The sequence below is a fragment of the Alosa pseudoharengus genome, unplaced genomic scaffold (genome assembly GCF_046254945.1).
Source record: "Alosa pseudoharengus isolate Yale_2024_CS ecotype anadromous, Long Island Sound unplaced genomic scaffold, YU_APseudo_1.1 YU_APseudo_1.1_scf_2, whole genome shotgun sequence".
Taxonomy (NCBI): domain Eukaryota; kingdom Metazoa; phylum Chordata; class Actinopteri; order Clupeiformes; family Clupeidae; genus Alosa; species Alosa pseudoharengus.
Genome location: NW_027468663.1, coordinates 31,712,211 through 31,731,430, shown reverse-complemented (window position 1 = coordinate 31,731,430; position 19,220 = coordinate 31,712,211). Strand labels below are relative to the sequence as shown.

The following is a 19,220-nucleotide window of genomic DNA, read 5'->3' as shown; positions in this document are numbered from 1 at the left end:
TACTTCTGTTTTCCAAAATTGGTGTCAAATCCACAAATGACATGACTGGACAACAATAGTATTTTTTATGTTGTGACATTTGTTTGATATGAGCCCAAAATGAAAACCTCTGTATGTAAAAACTGTAAGAACACACACGTTCCTTGCTAGTTTATTGGTAGTTTCATAAAGCATTCACATACTTGCATAAAAGGAATAAATAACATCAGTCACACACAGAGATGTTTTGTCCAATAAACACAATAAACATTATTTTTTTTGCTGTAAACAATATCTTTTCAAGCCTTAAAGATGATATGCTGATAAAGTCTCATCATTGTGTATTTCATGAACAATATAAACACCTAAAACAGCATGTCTTCCCTGAGTGTATTTGGGGTTAATGAGAAAGAGTCTATACTTTGTTGTGGAATGCAGAAAGGTCCTCCCGAGAAGACAGTGATGATAGCTCTTTGCCATCGGCTACGTTATAGGGAGCAAGAAGTCAGAAGACTAAGGCCTACACCACCATCACTCATAACATGGTATGGTCTGTTTGTGATCCAAAACGTAGATGGTTTATCATTGCAACACCATTCAAACTATTGTTGTAATTATGAAGAGAAATGCTTAGAAAAAATTATCCAGAGATTGTTCATTCTACTTAAATACTGTTTTCATTTAAATGTTGTCTAGGGAATCTTCCTAGCCTACTGACTGTGGAATGGTTGTAGCCCTCATCTGCAGATAGGATCAAATCAAACCAGATGAGTGCAGGTCACTTTGGGGCCAGACACAATAGGCTACAGTGTTACTTCAGCGGACAGTCATAGAGATTTTAAGGATGGGAAACGATTACTGTGTTTAGTGAATTTTATATCCAACACCATCCAACTGCCTGTGGTGGAGGAGCTCAAAGTAGTTTGAAGAAAAGTAAACAGCAAAGGGCATGTTCTGAGTTCTAAGTTAGACTTAGTTATCCTCAGCCTTGATACCATTGAGTCTCAACACTGCACCAAAATCGACTGAGTCACCTTCAGTCTTGACACCATCAGGACTCAGGAACCAAAATGGTAAAGTTGTCCCCAAGTCACAAGTGTCCAGTGTCTTGAGCCTTGGGCCAGGTGCCATTTGGGTTCCTGTGGAAAGCAGCCCATGTTGTCAATGGCACTTGGTAAATAATAGTATGTATACATAGAGTTTTAAAAATAAATACTATGGCATGGCAACAAAGACAACTTGCATATCAACACTGCTTTGGTACAACTGTCAGCCAATTTTAATTCTCCCTCTGCAATGTTTACCTGACCAAAGTCAACGTGACATGTCATCTGATCATCTGGCTTAAAAGCGCTTTAGCTTGTCAGGCTCATTGGACGCCATCTGGGAGAAGTCTCTGAAGATATCCTGATACGTCTCATCTCCTAGAGGGCACAGTAGAAATCTCATTATAGGAAGAGAACATGAAAAGCCCACTGAATGGCTTGGTCATGCATTGGATCAAAAATGGCATCTTGTTGGATGTGCGTGTGGAAACTATGACATCTCTCTCACTCACCCACTCACTCACTCACCCATTCACTCACTCACACACTCACCCATTCACTCACTCACACACTCACTCACTCACTCACCCACCCACTCACACACTCACTCACCCACCCACCCACTCACACACTCACTCACTCACCCACCCACTCACCCACTCACTCACTCACTCACTCACTCACTCGCTCTCTTGCCCGCTCGCTCGCTCGCACGCACGCACGCACGCACGCACGCACTCACACACACACACAGACGGCCAAGCACATATGGAGGACATAGGTGAGTGAGCAGGAAGAGAAAGACAGCCGTACCTGAACATGTTGTACAGCTTAGCAGCGATTGTCAGAGTCAAGCAGGTCAAGCAGTTGTTAAGCAGAGTGGAAAGTGCCAAACCCCACAAGACCAGATGACTAACGCACACAACTCCTTTTGAAGGGTTGTAAGTAAAGTTGCACAGCATGAATAAGTTATAGGAAGAGAGCAAAGAAAAGCTTACAGTTGAAATACTAGCAATAAAGCACACTAATATTAGGAAGGAAAGGAAAAAGACAACGTGGACAGCGTGTTTGCTAATGACCATACTGTATTTAAAGTGCAGATTTACAAAGAAACCAGAGAACAGAAAAAGGCACAAGCTCTGGAGTGGGAGGGCAGAAGGAGAGGGCGACTGCAGGCGTCTGCAAAGCACAGGGATCATGCCACCAAGAGGAAACACCAGGACAGACGCTCACTCCTCCCAACATATCACACCATCATCAACACAGCACTCTCATACAGAGCCTTATCGACTTTCACCTCAGATATCCAACAGATGAGAACAGGGCATACCAAAACAATTGAAGTATTCCACTGGGTCACATCTTCCCTAAACTAAGGCTGGTTTTCCCCTACACAAAGGCTTACATCTTTGGCAGACCAGTTCATATCTCTGCCCACTGAAAGTCTATTTGTAACAGAATACCCCCCTAAATAAACACATTTCACTTTCAAACACACTGCAGACTGCCATATCAGGAAACCAGTGCATGACTGTCTCATGCATTAATTCCATTGTCCAAAAATGGCTCCTTCACTTTGTGGAGCACCATAACATGAAAACAGAAAAAGGTGGTGGTCACAAGATTAAACACATATGGGATCAGTGTTCTCAAATGCAGGATGTTACAGATCTTTGTGAACAGGTAGGCAGCAAACATGGTGACATAGGAATAAAAATCTATAATTCCTGACTTCTAACTAGCCACCCCTGCAGCTACAAATGAGACTGTTTCAACACAGAACACAAGTTGAATAAAAAACATCACTATTATGAGATGCTGTATATAGAATCAACATAAAATAATGTGCACTGTAGTACTGACAATTCTTCTACATAAAACCAATATAAACATATACTTTTCTTTTTTGCTTGGACTGTGTGCTATGGCCATTTACATAGAATAGTTGGTACAGTTTCTCTGGCAGGTTAGTGTGTAGTATGGCTTCTGCAGGGCAGTGTGCTGACCTGAAGAACACAGCTACTGGTAAACAGTGACATTTAAAGGGCTGTCCGAGACCGGCAGATAAAGGCCTCTCAACCCACTGCGTGTGCTGGTTTGGTGTTCATATCTACCTATCAAGTGATACATGGGGCAAGTTTCTGAGCAATGTTGCTGGGCAACCACATGACAAGCTCCATGTGTTCTGATTGTATGATTTGCCTATTGCCCATTCAATATTCAATTTTGATTAAAGTTCTCCAGATAATAAATTGCTGCCCAATATGAACAGGAATATGCCCGAACAACAATACTCAGAAACACTGTCCAGCAGCACTGCTCAAGAAGTCTTATATCATCAGCTTTAGATTGACTTGACTGAAGTGAACGATGTGAATATCCCAACTATTGATTGCTATATATATCGTACATATGTCTACAGTTTTAGAGTATTGTATGGTGAACTGGCTGTATGCTATATGTACACTCTATAGATTCACTCAAGCCATGTGCTATTGAAGCTTAATGAGCAGTCCTTTTGAAGTTACAGTACGTAAATGTTCTACTGGAAAGATATGAAGCACATGCACAGGTTGAGAAACAGTAGACTGAACGTCTGCAATGGTCTCCACTGAATCAGTGGACAAGAAACAGGGTAAGCCTGCCTACATGGGAGATGCTGATGACCCTAGCTTGAACTAGGTACCCTATCATAGAGCCCAAGCACAGAGTCGGTGGTCTCTGGTTTAGATCGCTTGACAACAGGTGTTCAAGCTCCCTTTACTCGTGGTGTATGGTTCTGTATTAGTCTATCCTTTCCAACTTCTCTTACCAATAAGAAATTGTTTGTTGCACATGTGCATGAGGTAGCAAATGCCTTCACTTCTCTCATTAAAATCTCCAAAGGTGTTATTTGTCATTCGAAAATTGGATCAAGTTGTCTCAGTGGGCGACCAATACCAGAGACCACCACTCTGTGCACAGGGGCAGAACTTTCAAACCAAAAGGACTTCAGAGCATTTCAATGCATACAGTGAATTCTCTACATACAACACAGACTAGTATTAGGAGAGCAGGAGAGATTAAATACAATATGAAATGAACTTCATCACCGAGCACAAAAATGAAAAATAATTTAGCTGCAACATCCAGATAATGTGCAAAATATTTTTTTCCGACAGCCAGGTGATAACACAACAGCCTCTCTCTGCTTTGAGACCCATTTTATCATGGCATTGTGAAGCCCTCACAACCCAGTCCAGCTGAAAGTCACTGGGTATATACAGGTGCATCACCAACCAATTCTATGATTTTGAATGATTACAAATGCATTTGTGGTTTTGTTATAAACAGTCAACCTGTGGAACAGGTTGGGAACAAGCACCTATAGTGAAGGATTAAAAACTCAATCCTGACACCTAAAATTGGGAAACATACAAACCACATGTATGCATATTCATAATCTTATTTGGTTTCTCCAGATCTTATAACAATTGGATCATTTTGCTAGCCAGCATTAGCACACACAACATGCCAAGATGCTGAGGTTTGTTTGCCTGTACGATACACATACATGACCACCATTTGATTTTTCCCCACAATGATGTTTCATAGTGCTCTATGGTCTGGCTGAGGTATTGGATATGTTTGAGTTTATATGCTTCTCTTGTTGCCAATTGATATGCAAATACTGAAATTAATTGGGGTTTTTTTTTGCTTGTTTTTTTTAGGACTTTTAGGACTCGTCCAGCTGCAGAGTGATAAACTCTTGTATGCATTTCTTGTACTGCTGTTCAGTTTGGGTATTGTGGGAGGGATATTGACCTGGCTGGCCAAACACTCCCTCCGTCTCCCGCATCTCCTCGTTCATCTTCGCCAGACGCAGCCTGGACACAGAAGAGAGAAAGACATGAGAAAAGGAGGTGAGTAGCAGGGAAGGACCGGGAGGAGGAAAGCTATTAAAGATGTGGGTGAAAAATGATGAAATTAAATCAAATTTGGTTGGCCATATATTGGCAATACTGGACCCAGAGCCCGTGTGCAGTTAGTGCCAGCCAGAGAATGCCTAACAGAAAATCTGCCACATCAGCCCAGAACCGACAATATTTGGTTACATCCTCACCATTTTTTAGTGACGCTGAGTACACTGTCCATTGCTTTTTATAGTCATTGGTGAAAAAGTTGACATGCATTAATCAGGATGTTAAAAACGGGATGAGAGTAGTTGTGCTTGTTCTCACTTACAGAGTGACTATGTCAGATGTTAAAAACGGGATGAGAGTAGTTGTGCTTGTTCTCACTTACAGAGTGACTATGTCAGCGTTGGCAGCCTCTACAGCGATGGACAGCGGAGTTCTGCCATCAGTGTCGACAGCATTCTGTTTGGCCCCCCTCTTCAGAAACAGGCACACTTGACTGAGAGAATGGGCAGCAATTAAATTACGCTCCATGTAATAGATTTACAAGCAGGATGCTATAAGGACAGACCCAGCAAAACTACATCTGCACTGCTTGCTAACCATCTCCATGACACACCATGGTAGTAATTCATTTAGATAATCAGCAGTATACAGATCATAAGAGTGAATAAGCTCCATGTTTAAAGGTCCATGGTGACACGTACCCTGTGTGGCCCAGAATCGTGGCATGGTGCAGTGGACCTCGGCCGCGGATGTCCTGTTGGTCCACATTACCAGCGTTCTGAAGGAGGAACTCACAGGTGACCAGTGAGCCCTGTGTGACAAAGCATCAAAAATGCATAATATAGACATGACAATTTACAGACTCGCTTGACTGTGGAGTTGCGTGTTGTGCGTTGTGGAGTTCTTTGTCTCCGCCTCGTCCATTAATTCCATATATCGGGACACCTCGGTGGCTGTTATCCATAACGTATTTCACGCACTGTGGCACACCCACCCCTTGGACTGCCTGTATGAGAGGCGTCCGGTTGCTGTCCTCGGAGTTGACCCAGTTGATGTCGGCGCCATGTGCCATGGCCTCGGCCATGTCGGGGAGACTGCAGGCGCAGGAGGCCCAGTAGAGCAGCAGGTCTGACGAGAAGTCTGTCAGCTCGGAGAAGACCGGTGGAGACTCGACCCGCTGCACCGCAACTGGGGACTCGGACTCAGGCTCTGGGAAACACACACACACACACACAGGTTGTGTTAGGACTCTCGCTCAAACCTACAAAGGGCTACACAGGCCTACCACTAAGTAATTATTCTATTCGATTCTTAAGATTTGCTGTTTGAATTGAAACATGGGGCCCTAATACAAATGACAACATGGATTTGATCATTTAATACCATGAGCAACATCCTAAGCGCAATGATCAGCTCAATGCTCCCACGTGCCACATGCCACATGACATTTTTGGTTCAAGCACAAGACACAAGACACTGAGTGACTTTAAAAATTAGGGCCTATTGATATTCATTCACCCTGGTGAAACCATGTTACCCACTAATGTGTACCAGAAGAGTTTTCTAAAGGAATCACAGCTTTAGTGTACTATAAATATGTTTCTGTAGCCAAAGACAACAATATCTATGTTGTAAAACTGTATTTCATTGGTATAAATATACTGTATGTGCAGCCACTGAGCTGACTGTTTCCGTGACACACTAAAAAACCTGAACAGCACGACAGCGCCTCCATCTGGACAATCACTCACCTGGCTCACTGAGGCTGTTGCTGGAGGGAGTCGAGGCCAACATCTCCCGACTGCCATCTGCACTGTTCTGTATGCCACTATCCGCACTCCGCACTAGCAGAGGAGAACAACATCATATATGTCAGACGTCAGTTTCTCAAGGCACAATGACTTGCCTTTAAGAACACCAAACCACACAGAATAGCAAGGTGGGGTGCAGCACACTGAGAGAGACAGATATGGGATCCCAAACTGACTGCAGACATCAGTGGACATCCTGGAAATGAGATGAAGTCTGTCAAGATGCTTCAGTCAGCCACTCTTTTACAGTGCCAGCCATTGATCATAGCAACAGTGGACACTGTCCACATGACAACATGGACGGAGGTGCAGAGGACACACAAGTGGACACACAGTAACAGTTTCACTTGCAGCTACTTACAACTCCGCAGCTTTGAGGAAGTGTCAAAGTAGGAGAAGAGTGAGTCAAGCTCATCAGGGCAGAAGAGCGAATCACGGCGAACCTCCTGGCCAGTAGCCGCTACTACTCAGCGGTCAGAGTTTTTGAAGAAGGAGGGAGGCAGAGGCGAGCGTTAGTAAAGGAAAGGGAAGCACAGAGCAGGTCAGGTCAAAGGACAGGTCAGGGGTCAGGGGAGAGAGAAAGGGAAAAGAGAGAGACATGGTCAGAGGAAGGAGGAGATGAGGGAAGAGAGATGTGTGGCTACGAAGAGAGAAACAAGCAACTTTCAAGCTGAGGTGCAATTAGTCTACGGGCAAAAGCCAGAGGAGAGAGAAGACAGCCTCGTAAATGCTAGCAACACTAACCATCCAGAAATGTACGGCTTTTATGACTGTGGCTTGTGCTGGGGATTGGGGAAAGCATGTCTGACCCACCTGAGGTGCTGGAGGCTGTGCGGAGCTTTGGGGTAGGTGGAGGCGGCCGTGGGGGCAGGAACTCGGCACAACTCCTCGGCTGCTTATCCTGTTTGCTCAGGCTAATCACCTTAGCCCTCTGCTCCATGGCAGAAGGCTTCAGCACAAACTTCCTGTCAATGTACTTGGCTCTGATAAAGGCCTCAATCTCCTGTCTGTGAGGTTGCAAAAAAGTACAATTGAATTCAATTACAATTGAAAATCATAAACAACAATGGCAGAATGTTGACTGACAAACAGTAGTTCATACACTGCTTGCTACCGGTGTAGATCAGGTAGCAAATCATGTTCTGATGCAATATTCTAACTACGATTAAATATGGTCTACTAGTCTCTGCAATATTCTTACTACGATTAAATATGGTCTACTAGTCTACTACTGAATGAAACAATATTGAGTAGATTCATCCTAAATTAGCATAACCACCTTCAGTCTTTTGTGCTGTAACATACTTGAATTTCCCCTTTCTCTTGAATTTCTCCTTGGGGATCAATAAAGTATCTATCTATCTATCTATCTATCTACAATACACAGTAAAGAGTGACAGCACATTCTTAATGGAGGAGTACCTGGGGTCTCCAGGCTGTGGTTTCCTGCTTCCCAGCACCTCTCGACGGGCCTCATAGATCTGGTTTATCAGCCCATTTCCAAGTTCACACATTAACTGAAAACACATTCGCATGTCATGGCAAATAGAATAAGGAGTCTTTTAGGAGCAAGTAAGCAACACTGTTGAAAATTATACTAAAGATTTCAGCTACTCAAACATGCTGATGGCACCTGTACATACTTTTATGACTGCTAAAACAGTCGTACTCAATTAGTGACCAATTAATTGAGATAATTAAGATATTTTGGTTCACACTCATACATAAACGATCAATATAAAGTTGAGTGAACCTTAAACTCTCCCATACAGAATCCACTAAACCTGCTGCATACTGCCATCTTACCTTGAGTAGTTCTGGCTCCCAGGAGTCCAGTGTAAGGGACCTGACTTTGGAGTTGTGCACACCCAGACTCCTGAGAAGAACAGAGTGAATGCACATCAACAAAACATCAGAGTTTTGCCTCAGACCTTAGAGCAGAACACTGGCCACGAACTAAATTAGGAATCTATAAATTGGACCCCTTTTGGAGGCAAGTCTCAGCCTGAGAACAGCGACAGCAAACCTCAGCTGGAAGAACAGCAGCAGTTTGCTTTTTAATTTGCCATTTCTTAATTTCCACTGTCTTAAGTTGAATGAAGTGTGATATGTGCCTCTTTGTTTTTTCCATATGAGGACTCTACTGCAAACAAAATCTATCTCTGGGTACAAATAAAGTAACTTGAACTTGTGGAGAAACAGGAGCCAAATCCAGCAGCACAAATGCAGGAGAGTCGTGCATGCAGTACCTGTGTATGCCGGAGCACTCGATGCAGAGCGTGATGCCCAGGTTGATGCTGGCCCAGCGTGGCTCGGGCTGCCCACAGTCGGCACAGGTGTCGTTCCCGGGGATGGCCAGCACCCTCCCGAGGGCGCTCTCGCCCTTCATAGACCTGGTGTCACCCCCCGAGTCCAGACTGCCCAGGGATGCAGAGGACTTACGATCAAGCCTTGTCTAAAAGATGAAAGAGAAAGTAAACAATAATTTACTGTTAATTATTATACTTAATCATTATTTAAGTTTTGAAAAGGTCAGTGTCCTTGAACCGGTGACTTCCAAAATGAGGAACTCATGTAGACATGTAGACTCATGTAGACAGTTAGATTTTACTGTAACACTAAATCCAAGAGACAATGAAACAACGTCCTCACACAACACAATCAGACACTCAACGCTCATTTAGACAGAACAATAGGGTCCTCTGTTTTGTCCCAAGATCAGGAATAGACTGGGAGCTGCTATTTCAAATATGTTTCGGGTGATGGACACTCATGCTAGTGAGTGTTATTTCACAATATTTATTCTATACCCTGCAATACATCTAATAAAATGATCAAGATATACCCTTCTCCAAATATCCTGCAAACAGACATTTCTTGAGGCACAAAACGTATGCCATGCAGTCAAAAACATCTTCAAAAGACTAATGTGTTATGGCTTTTTGAACTATTTTTTTTTTCTTTTGCGACAACCAGTCACCTTGTAAGTCTCTTGTAAATGTATTGGTTCAGACAGACACAGGAGCACGTTCAGGTCTCCATGACACTCACCACGGGTTCGTCTCCGTTCTCCCTGAAGGCGGTGGCGATGCTGTCCTGCACCGCTTTGATCCAGGCCTGCCGCAGCTTCTCCGAGTCCGCCTGCATCATGCAGCTCCTGGGAGCGGGAGAGGATCACAATACAACTCATATCTCTCCTGTGTGTGTGTGTGTGTGTGTGTGTGTGTGTGTGTGTGTGTGTGTGTGTGTGTGTGTGTGTGTGTGTGTGTGTCTCTTTCTCTCCCTTTGTGTCTGTGTAGCCCAGCTGGTACAGCATGGCACTGGTCAGGCAGGCCCGAGTTCAATGGGTCTCCACATGAAGGGAAATCACTGATAAGTACTGATTAGTACAGAGTGTAGGCCTGTGAGCTGCAAGCTAGGATTGAAATGTAATGTACACAACAAACTATAACATGATCTATATCATACCGTATAACTATAACATATTTTAGTCATTGGATTGACTGTGTCATAACATTTCTATTTATATATAAAATAATTCTGCAATAATGAATTAAGTACTGGAATTTTTTAGTTCTTTATCAAAATAGCTGTGCTTCGTTTGACAAAATGAAACCAGTGAAACTCTGTAACTTGAAACTGTAACTGTCTGAGACAGTTTGTTTCTACATCAGTGTTCATTATCATTTCTAATCTGCTTCACTTCTGGCTTATAACTCCAATGCTCACTTTGTGGGTGATACCACTTCAAAGCAGAAGCGCCGCTCAATGTCTTCACACGGCTTCACAGTACACAGTCGCAGGTCCTCCACAACCACAGTGGGGTTATCCTACAAAACACACATATGCAAAAACACATGAAGGTCATTGCCTAAATTGACTATAAAATGTAGCTAATACAAAGAAGGCCTGGTTACTATTTTTCACTATTATGCCTCTCTCTCTTTCTCTCTCTCTCTCTCTCTCTCTCTCTTTCTCTTTCTCTCTCTCTCTCACACACACACACACATTTACATAACACACACAGGGCTTAAAGCAAAGAACAATTCTGAGTCTGAAGTTCTCAAACGTTTTTGAAGATGTCATAGTCCTATAGGCATATTGACTATTTTCAAATCTTCGACAGCCCAGCCCATGCCTAAACACTTTAAGCCCTGCACACATACACACTGACTGTGATAGAAAGTGGGTATTCCTACCTTAAATTTCTTCTGATAAACCATCTGACTATTTTGAATGGAGAACCAGCGCCTTAAAAAAATAATAATAAAGAATCACTTGAGCAAGAAGCACAGTGGGGGGTTGAAAAGAACTTAAACTCAGCACAAATCACTATTTAACAGAGAATGTCCTTTTGGATGTCATGTACCTGTTATTATCTGCTTTTTTCCTGTCATGCATCAAAACAGAAGGATGGACCGCAAGAAGATGGATGGGTTAAACAAAACCGGGGGAAACACACACCACAAGGAAACAAAACAAACAAGAAAAAAAACTGCAGAACAAATAAGGGACATGAAACATTGACAGAAACAAAACAAAAATGAAAAATGGAGTGACTGGTATGGCAAATGTTGTGAGTTGTCTGATCTAAAAAGGGAAAATAACATGCAGACATTCTTCATTTCTTTATGCCATGGACCCCAGCAGGGCCATGTGCTTTTGTTCATTTGGACTGCAACTCTTTGTTTACCTATTCCATGTTTTAAAGGCGTTGCTAGCCCTTTTGAACAGGTAACCCTCCATGGCAATCCCATTGTCTGTGTCCACATTGTACTCTAACTTAGTGTCCTCGTTGAATAAGTCCTGTATTGCAAAAAAGTTCACAATCAGTTCAACACTGCAAATCACATTTCCAAAGCACTCTTTCAGAACAAACTGGTTATGAGGCACAATAAAAGCATGTGAGTATGGAGGGCATCTACGGTATCAATTTTGTTTTGATTTGTGAAGATACGGGTTACCAGCGAGGAGTGAATGTCTGAAATATGCTGGCCAATAATAGTGGTCAGGCAAGAGAAGATGCACACTTACTTGTAGCGCTGCCTGGGAGAAGCATAGCAAGAGGAAACAGAATAAGGCAGGAATTAGGAACAGCCACCAGAGCAAGACAGAACAGGCAGAGGGTGAGAGGAAACTGCTCAGGGCTGAGTGGAGGTAAGAGGGAGCATGAATACATGTGGAGAGGAATCTGCTGTGCACTCAGGATTATCAGTGCTTTGATCTGCATACAGTGGAGAATGCAGGTCCACAGGCACAAATGTGTTTGCATATGTACAAACACAGAGTCCCATGAACACACACTGGTCATCTGGGGAGTTTTTAGTTGAGGTGACCTTTTATACCTCGGTTAGCCTTTCTTGTAATAAATGTAAATCAATCCAGTGTTGGGTTTCAAAGCCTTAGGGAAACTATAGACTACCTTCTGTTGGATAGTGGAATGTTTCTGTTCCATGTCTCTTTTCTCTTTTGCAGCATCAACCACAAGCTGATCCAGCTGAAACAGAGACAAAGAGCACAACAGCTAGAGTAAGAAAGTTACGAACAACCACCTGCCCAGCAGCAGGTAAACAACTGACCTTCATTTACATTTGACTGTATGGTATCAAGATACTAAGTTAGTCTCTAGTACTGTAGAAGCCATGAGTGTTTGGAAGAGACCGGTTTTACCTGTATGCCTAGCTGTTTCATAAGTGGTTGAAGCTCACTAAATAGGTCATAGCCTTGGTGGAAGAAGCTGAGATGAGCTTGCATGAAGGACAGCATCTGTGACATAAAATGATGGTTGAGAGAAACATTTTAAACATGCTTTTAAAAGTTAAAAAGTAAATCTGGGCAGCAATACTGTACAGATGGTTGTAATATCAGCCTATTCAAATGGGTGAATCGGTCTATCAGAGCATATTGCTTTGAGTTAATACATTCACAGTATATAATTACTGCAAAAAGATAATTGACTATTATAATCCTGATTCAATAGGGGGATGTGGAGAGATTACAAAAAGCCCCATCACTCACTGATTTGAGGATTTCAGATCTTCTTTTAGACTGGAGGACATTGATCTGGAAGAAACAAATAAGTTTCTATGATGAGCAATAAAAACACAGAATACAGTAGAATGAGACTGCTTATATTGAGGACCAATTTTTGAGAAACATCTGAGAGAGAAATCATGTCTAATTGACCTCGCAGTCTTGATTAACTGTATTTGAAATACTAATATAAATCAAGTATTACATTGTAAACACCTGTAACGCAACATGGATCCCAGAACTAGGTCAACCATATCTTTACAGGCTCCCTGTGTCTGGCAATTCATCAAAGAGGACAGCCAGCTTCCTGTTTGGACTCTCACCTGCAGCACATAGTCCAAGGCGATGTGGCGGAAGCACTTTCGCGTGGTGGTGAGGATGTTAGTGGCCTCGTCCACCTCGTGCGTCTTGTTCCGAGGCACCTGAGCGTTCTTCACCAGGGCCACCTCCTTCTCCTCACTGACCTTGTCAAACTGCTTCTTGGTCTCTTTTATCTTCCGAAGGTCTCTAAACACAAGGGTTATTTTGATATTTTTTAAAAATCATATAAAGATGGCTTATCTTTAGTTGAATGGTGATATTGAAGATAAAATGTAAGCACAATACAAGCTCTAGTGTTTGATAGGAGCTGTGTTCCACCAGGCTGATCATTACAGTCTGTAGCATCATTGTCTCGTTCTGAATGTACAGCATCTTTGGATGAGATCTATGAGACATTATGTGAGAAACCCCATAATGCTATGAGAAAGTACTTATCTATGACACTTACTCCTTCACAAATGTCTGGAGTTGGGACTTTATTGATCTCTGAGCTTGATCAAATAAAATCTGTGAATCGGAGAAAAATGGGCATAATAGGCCTATCAGAATTACAACATTAAATCAACATTGAATAATAACATGCAGTTATAACATGCAATACATTTCAAGAAACTAGTGCTGCTTCATATTTGAGAAATTTTGAATATGAACAATAACAAATGTCTCTGAGGAAATCAGTGAATGATGTTCTTACTGTATGGTAGTTATTCATCTCTTGCAGACTTTCAGCGAACTTGGTTAAACTTGACTGGAAAACAAAAGTACCAAAACTCTGAATAGCATTGACAATGAATTTTGCAGGTTAAGGTTGGGTGTACAGAAATGAAACTGTCAAATGTGCCTCACAAACATTCACTCACCTCGATGACCACATCTCTAGTGGACTGCAGAGCGAGGTCTCTGATACCGTTGACAAACTGCTTGTTGGCCAGAATATAGGCCCTGCCAGCATCAATCATCCCAATACAGAGCTTGACCAGCTAAAATGAATAATAAAAGGGAACCAAAACTTCAAAATGAAAAATAGTCATAAGCTGACAGTACTATATCTGTAAAGCAACCATGTTGTGATTTTGTGGGCTCACTGGCAGATGTGTTTTTGAGAGTTTATTCTGACCTTGTCTAGTTTGGACTCCAACTCCCCGACATCTGTCTCCACCTCCTCGATGGTCGCTCTGCACACAGAAAAGGCATTCAAACATGGTGATAAGTAGAGTAGCGTAAAGTCAGTAAGTAAAAAAAAACTACAGTCAAGAATGGGTAAATTAAATGGTAAACTCTCTTGCCATTTCCATTATGTATAAAACTTACCATTTTCTCACAAATCCCCCGACACACCAGTAACAAACATTACATTACTCTACCAGCATCACACTGTGAGCAGAGCCATTTCATTTTTGGTCTTTGTTCACTTGAAATGAACCACTGTGATCCGATCTTGCCAGCCCAAAGAGCTCCTAGTCCACTGGCTGGCGCTTGTTAAATCAATATAAAATGGATATTCACTATGTTCACTTTTCCTTTGAAGTCCAATTTACATAGTGGTACAGAGGATTAATCCTTTTCAAAGATCAATGGTGGCAGAAGTGCTAACCAAACCATTCTGTCTGCCTACAAGGTTATACAAAATCCCAAGGGTGTCGAAAGACTGGAAACACTGTAGTGTTTTATGTTGAACCCCCCACACCATACCTTTAAACTATCATGGAACCGGGACCCAGAAAGTCAATGACTTGTCCCCTAAACAATCACCATAAATGAGATTTTCTATCTAGATGGTTGACATTGGGATGTCAAAAGAATGCAACAATTATGTACATGAAGTCTTTACAGTCTATACATATTTTGAAAGATATATAATTATGGCATGGAAAATATTTTGTATAATACCTCCTCAATACCTCCTGTCTCTTTACAGGATAGCCCAAATTTAACACAGTAGCTTTTTGTTGAAAGGGTTTCATTTGTAACCAGAATATCTTGTAACTGTTAGAGTAATCTAATATCAGGGCAATGCCTTTCATATGAGTTGAGTGGAGGAAAACAACATGCCATTCTGTGACTGTACCCTCTAGCTAACAGACCCTCATGTCTGATGCTCACATGCATGCAAAACGAGAGGGCCGACACAGAAGCCAGACTCTTCACGCACGCAATCACACACACACACACACACACACACACACACACACACACACACACACACACACACACACACACACACACACACACACACACACGCATGCATAGGCCAACTGTGAGTAAGACAAGGATGCAACACATTAACTGTTCATCCACACTCCACAGTACAGCTTTAAAATAAAAACCATAATAGACAAGTCCATCATCCACTACAATGAAAACCAATAAATTGAAACCCTCTACGTTCTTATCATTCTGGCCTGAAAAAACTCCACATTGCTTGTTCACACCATATCAGCAACTCTGTTTCAAGACCACTGCAGAATTTGCCACGTAATACAAGGAAACATCATGGTAACATGTCCTTTTGATCCAATCAAGATTGTGACATTGTCAAAAATCATCTGCATGACTGAAATAGTTACAGTTGATGTAAGTATGGGTCTAACCCTCATACTGTAGTTTTTGTCAGGGCAGATCATCCTGCATGCTAAAAGTAAAGACATTGGCATAAGCCGTTATTTTCCATTTCACTCTGATGCTTTAACTTGTGCTGTATTGACAGGACACAGTAAGGACCTTAAGAAAGTTTTCTTCCTGCAGAAACTATGAAATGTAGGCCACAAGGTCCCCTGGTGGCCCTGAGTGACAGATTAGGTTCCTCTATTGCTTTGACGACAGCATACTAGAGAGTAGGGTAAACAAATCTGATAAAAACTATTCAGCTGAGTGGCTGAGGCTAAACTAAATAATGACTAAATAAACTAACTACATTTTTAATCCATTAAGCCAACTCATCCACTTTCATCCAAAAAACTACTTTCAATGCAGTTAACAAGGGTATTTTATCAACATGACTGTTATTGGAAAATCACGTTTAAAGTATTATCTCTTGGTTTTAAGGTAAGTTAAATAAATACTTTTATATTAGATTTTATTATATTAAAAGTATGTTATATGTTTTTTCATATATTACACTACAATAGAACAATACTAACCCAGTCTAAAGTACAACTGTTGAAGTAGGCTACTGTCTGTCAGTCCTGGAATGCTGATAATCATTTACTATGTCCCTAATGACAAGCCCTCAGTAACGCAGCATAATAATCTCAACCCAGTCTATACCACAGTCTGGACAAAACTGAGATCAACCAAACTCCAGTGCCTCTTGAGTGTCATCATTAGAAGGTCTAAAGACATATTTGTCATGGTTTGTCTGGCCTGCATGTGTAGGCTTACTCTATCCAAACGTAGTAGGAACTATTGAGTGAAGTAGTATATTGAAGTGTTCTTTAAGTGCAAATGGTTTAGAAATGTGTCCGTGTTAATCTAACGAAAACACAATGATTTTTATTTACAGGTTATTTATACAGCACTGAAATCATTTTGAATATTTTTTCCTAATTTTCTGCTACAAGATTTAATCCCTTCCACCTTCCATCTGCACTAGAGTAAAATCCAACTTGTGCCCTTGAGCATGACTCATGCCCCCCTCCCCACAGACTGCTTTGTCCACATCACCTCCACCATCACACGGCACTGCGCTTGTTTCGCCTGGTAGATTACATGTCTTCTTTAATACTGTATGTAGATGGGATATGACAGATGAACAAGAGCACTGAGTCTATCAGAGGTGCACAGTGATACAGCTTTCTAGTAATATACAGGAACCTGACAGTCACAGTCTGAAGAATGATATCAATGATATCTCACAATATTCAGACAAAATCTGAATTGCTTTGTCTTCAGACATATGGAAGTTGTTTTTGCAACATTAGATTATCAAATTGCGTGACCAAATTTCACTATGAACTCTAAGACTCACAATGAGTCTTACAAAGGTACCAAAAAAAGCCCCCTGGCAAATTTCACCAATTAATCTTTGTATTATCTAAAGTATTTAAAAAAAAAAAATCAATAAATATATATCCATCATGTTGCAAGAATACACATACTGAATTATTTTTTTTACATGTATGTTTTTTATATTCCACTGTAGAAAGATTGCATGATTAGCCTACCTAACTGACCACGGAGTTTACACTGTATTTGGCTGAGAAATGGCTGGACATGACAAATAGCCGGACTCTTTTTTTACTGGATATAGCCTACACCACAGCACAGACACTCCAATTTGCTGCATGACATGTTACAACTAAGCCTGCTGTGGACAAGTAAGCCTGCAGTGGGAAAGACGCCAGCTGATAAAGAAAAAAACATTGCAGGGTGACACCCTGTCTGCCAGATATCCCTATAGGCAGTCAAACACTTTACCTGCATCACAGCACCTAACTGCATCATGAAAACATGATCTTGGCATGGAACACCTACCACCTGCCTGTGTGTGCCTGCCATATTGGTGGTAGCCTAGGCCTATATCACAGAGTGCATTAGTGTTGCTGTGTCTATGTAGGGTATTGAATTGAAAATAACACAATGTGCAACTCAAAAGAGGGCTTCCATTCTCATGTGATTTGGCTCAACTGCAACCAGACCTCATTCAAAGACAATCTATTCATATTTGTAACAGTGTAGCAACACAAAGGCAAAGATGATCTCATTGCAGCCAGAGCACCAACCAACAAAGAGCTCAGACTAAGTGGTGGACAAGCCTTTGACAGTCCCTCACTAAGGCAGTAAACTAAAATGCCTCTAATATTTCCCTTCTCCAGAGCAATCACATAAGCATTACAGGACAATGAAGCTTGTCAGTGAATCAGAGCAGTAGCTTAAGGTTACCTTATGTCAGCAAGCAAATCACCTTGATTGGCATGTGACATAAGAAATGTGATGCTTTCCAAAGAAAAGGAGTAAAACTAAATTCAAAAGTTGTCCCATAGAAAGCTCACTGAATTTAGGCTGGAACTGTTGTGTTGGGAAAAACTCAGTCAGGTCTCAATCAGGATTCTTAAACCGCCTCGGGTATTCCCAAGCATCTGTCCATTGCCACTTTCTTTTTGTCTGATGTCTGGAAGCTTGACAACATCTGTCACTAGTGTTGTAGCCTACAAAGTAACATAACATCCCACGCAGCCCTGTTTTAAGAAAAGCGGGACAGTAAGTTTTTAGGCTATTCCGTGCATGGGACATTAACGTGAGAAAATCGCACAGAGCGAGAAGCATAATTTATTGTCTGTAGGCCTATATCGCACAATGAGGCATCTACAGAAAAATAGTCTACAGTAGCCTAGAACTGGGTTTGTTCATGTAAAGACAGATCAAAATAGGGTGCATGAATGAGGGAACACGTAACGCAGCATCCGTGCACCTGCAGTCATGTAATATCTATACTCTCTGTTTATAATCGCCTCTTCAACAGAGTGCGAGCGACGATCCCCCCGTCCAGATGCAGGTTGATCCGACGAGGAAGTTCGAAGTGCAGCCAGTGCATTCATAGAAGCGGCACTGTCGTGTCTCCATCATTCATCATCACAAATATTCTATTCCGCAGCCGACATAAGCAGTCGCACCATCAACTGCCCTGGCCTGAACACATTATTGTGCATGACTGTGAACATTTGCCTCGTTTTGAAAGAGATGACACAACCGCAATGAATGGGTAATGATTGGGGGGGGGGGGGGAGAAACGTAGGTTATAGGGCTTTCTTTTTTTGAATAGGCTACGTGCCACATTGCATTTCATTGCAGCATTTGGAAAAGACGACAATAATTGTTGGCCTACCGGAATCGAGGAGAATCTTTCAGACAATCTTCAAAATCCACAGTCACCTTCATTGCTTCAGTTGGAAGGAAAATGCGCTTCTGAAGCCTGCGTCTTCTTCACCAAAACCAACGATCGAGATGCAAGAAACCCTGCCTCGACTGAACGCTAGCAATTATCTAGCATTTAGCCTACCAATTATATTTCAGAATAACTAAGACAATAACTGTAAAATATTTGCAAAGCACATGTAGCCAATTATTGCTGAAATGGTCATTGCATCGATTACTATAAACCTACGTCAATCCGTTCACCAGAAATTCAG

The 19,220-nt window shown here is 41.8% G+C and overlaps 1 protein-coding gene across 2 annotated transcripts; it reads right to left on the bottom strand.

The window, feature by feature from the left end:
• Window positions 1-116: 116 nt before the first annotated feature.
• acap2a (ArfGAP with coiled-coil, ankyrin repeat and PH domains 2a) lies at window positions 117-19,220 on the bottom strand. 2 transcript variants are annotated; one of them, XM_076294557.1, is made up of 25 exons: window positions 18,917-19,220; window positions 14,210-14,267; window positions 13,953-14,072; window positions 13,787-13,840; window positions 13,541-13,599; window positions 13,095-13,278; window positions 12,757-12,801; window positions 12,409-12,504; window positions 12,161-12,235; window positions 11,432-11,544; window positions 11,108-11,128; window positions 10,938-10,989; window positions 10,468-10,568; window positions 9,790-9,895; window positions 8,988-9,193; window positions 8,545-8,614; window positions 8,161-8,255; window positions 7,552-7,745; window positions 6,679-6,771; window positions 5,922-6,136; window positions 5,629-5,738; window positions 5,310-5,420; window positions 4,830-4,891; window positions 1,284-1,403; window positions 117-1,118 (listed from the first exon to the last, which is right to left on the bottom strand). In XM_076294557.1, the coding sequence occupies exons 1-24, from the start codon at window positions 18,967-18,969 to the stop codon at window positions 1,324-1,326; spliced, it is 2,373 nt and encodes a 790-aa protein (XP_076150672.1). In that variant the 5' UTR covers window positions 18,970-19,220; the 3' UTR covers window positions 117-1,118; window positions 1,284-1,323. The 2 variants fall into 2 exon arrangements, with proteins under 2 accessions (XP_076150672.1, XP_076150671.1); XM_076294556.1 differs by lacking the exons at window positions 117-1,118; window positions 1,284-1,403 and having other exon boundaries at window positions 1,681-4,891.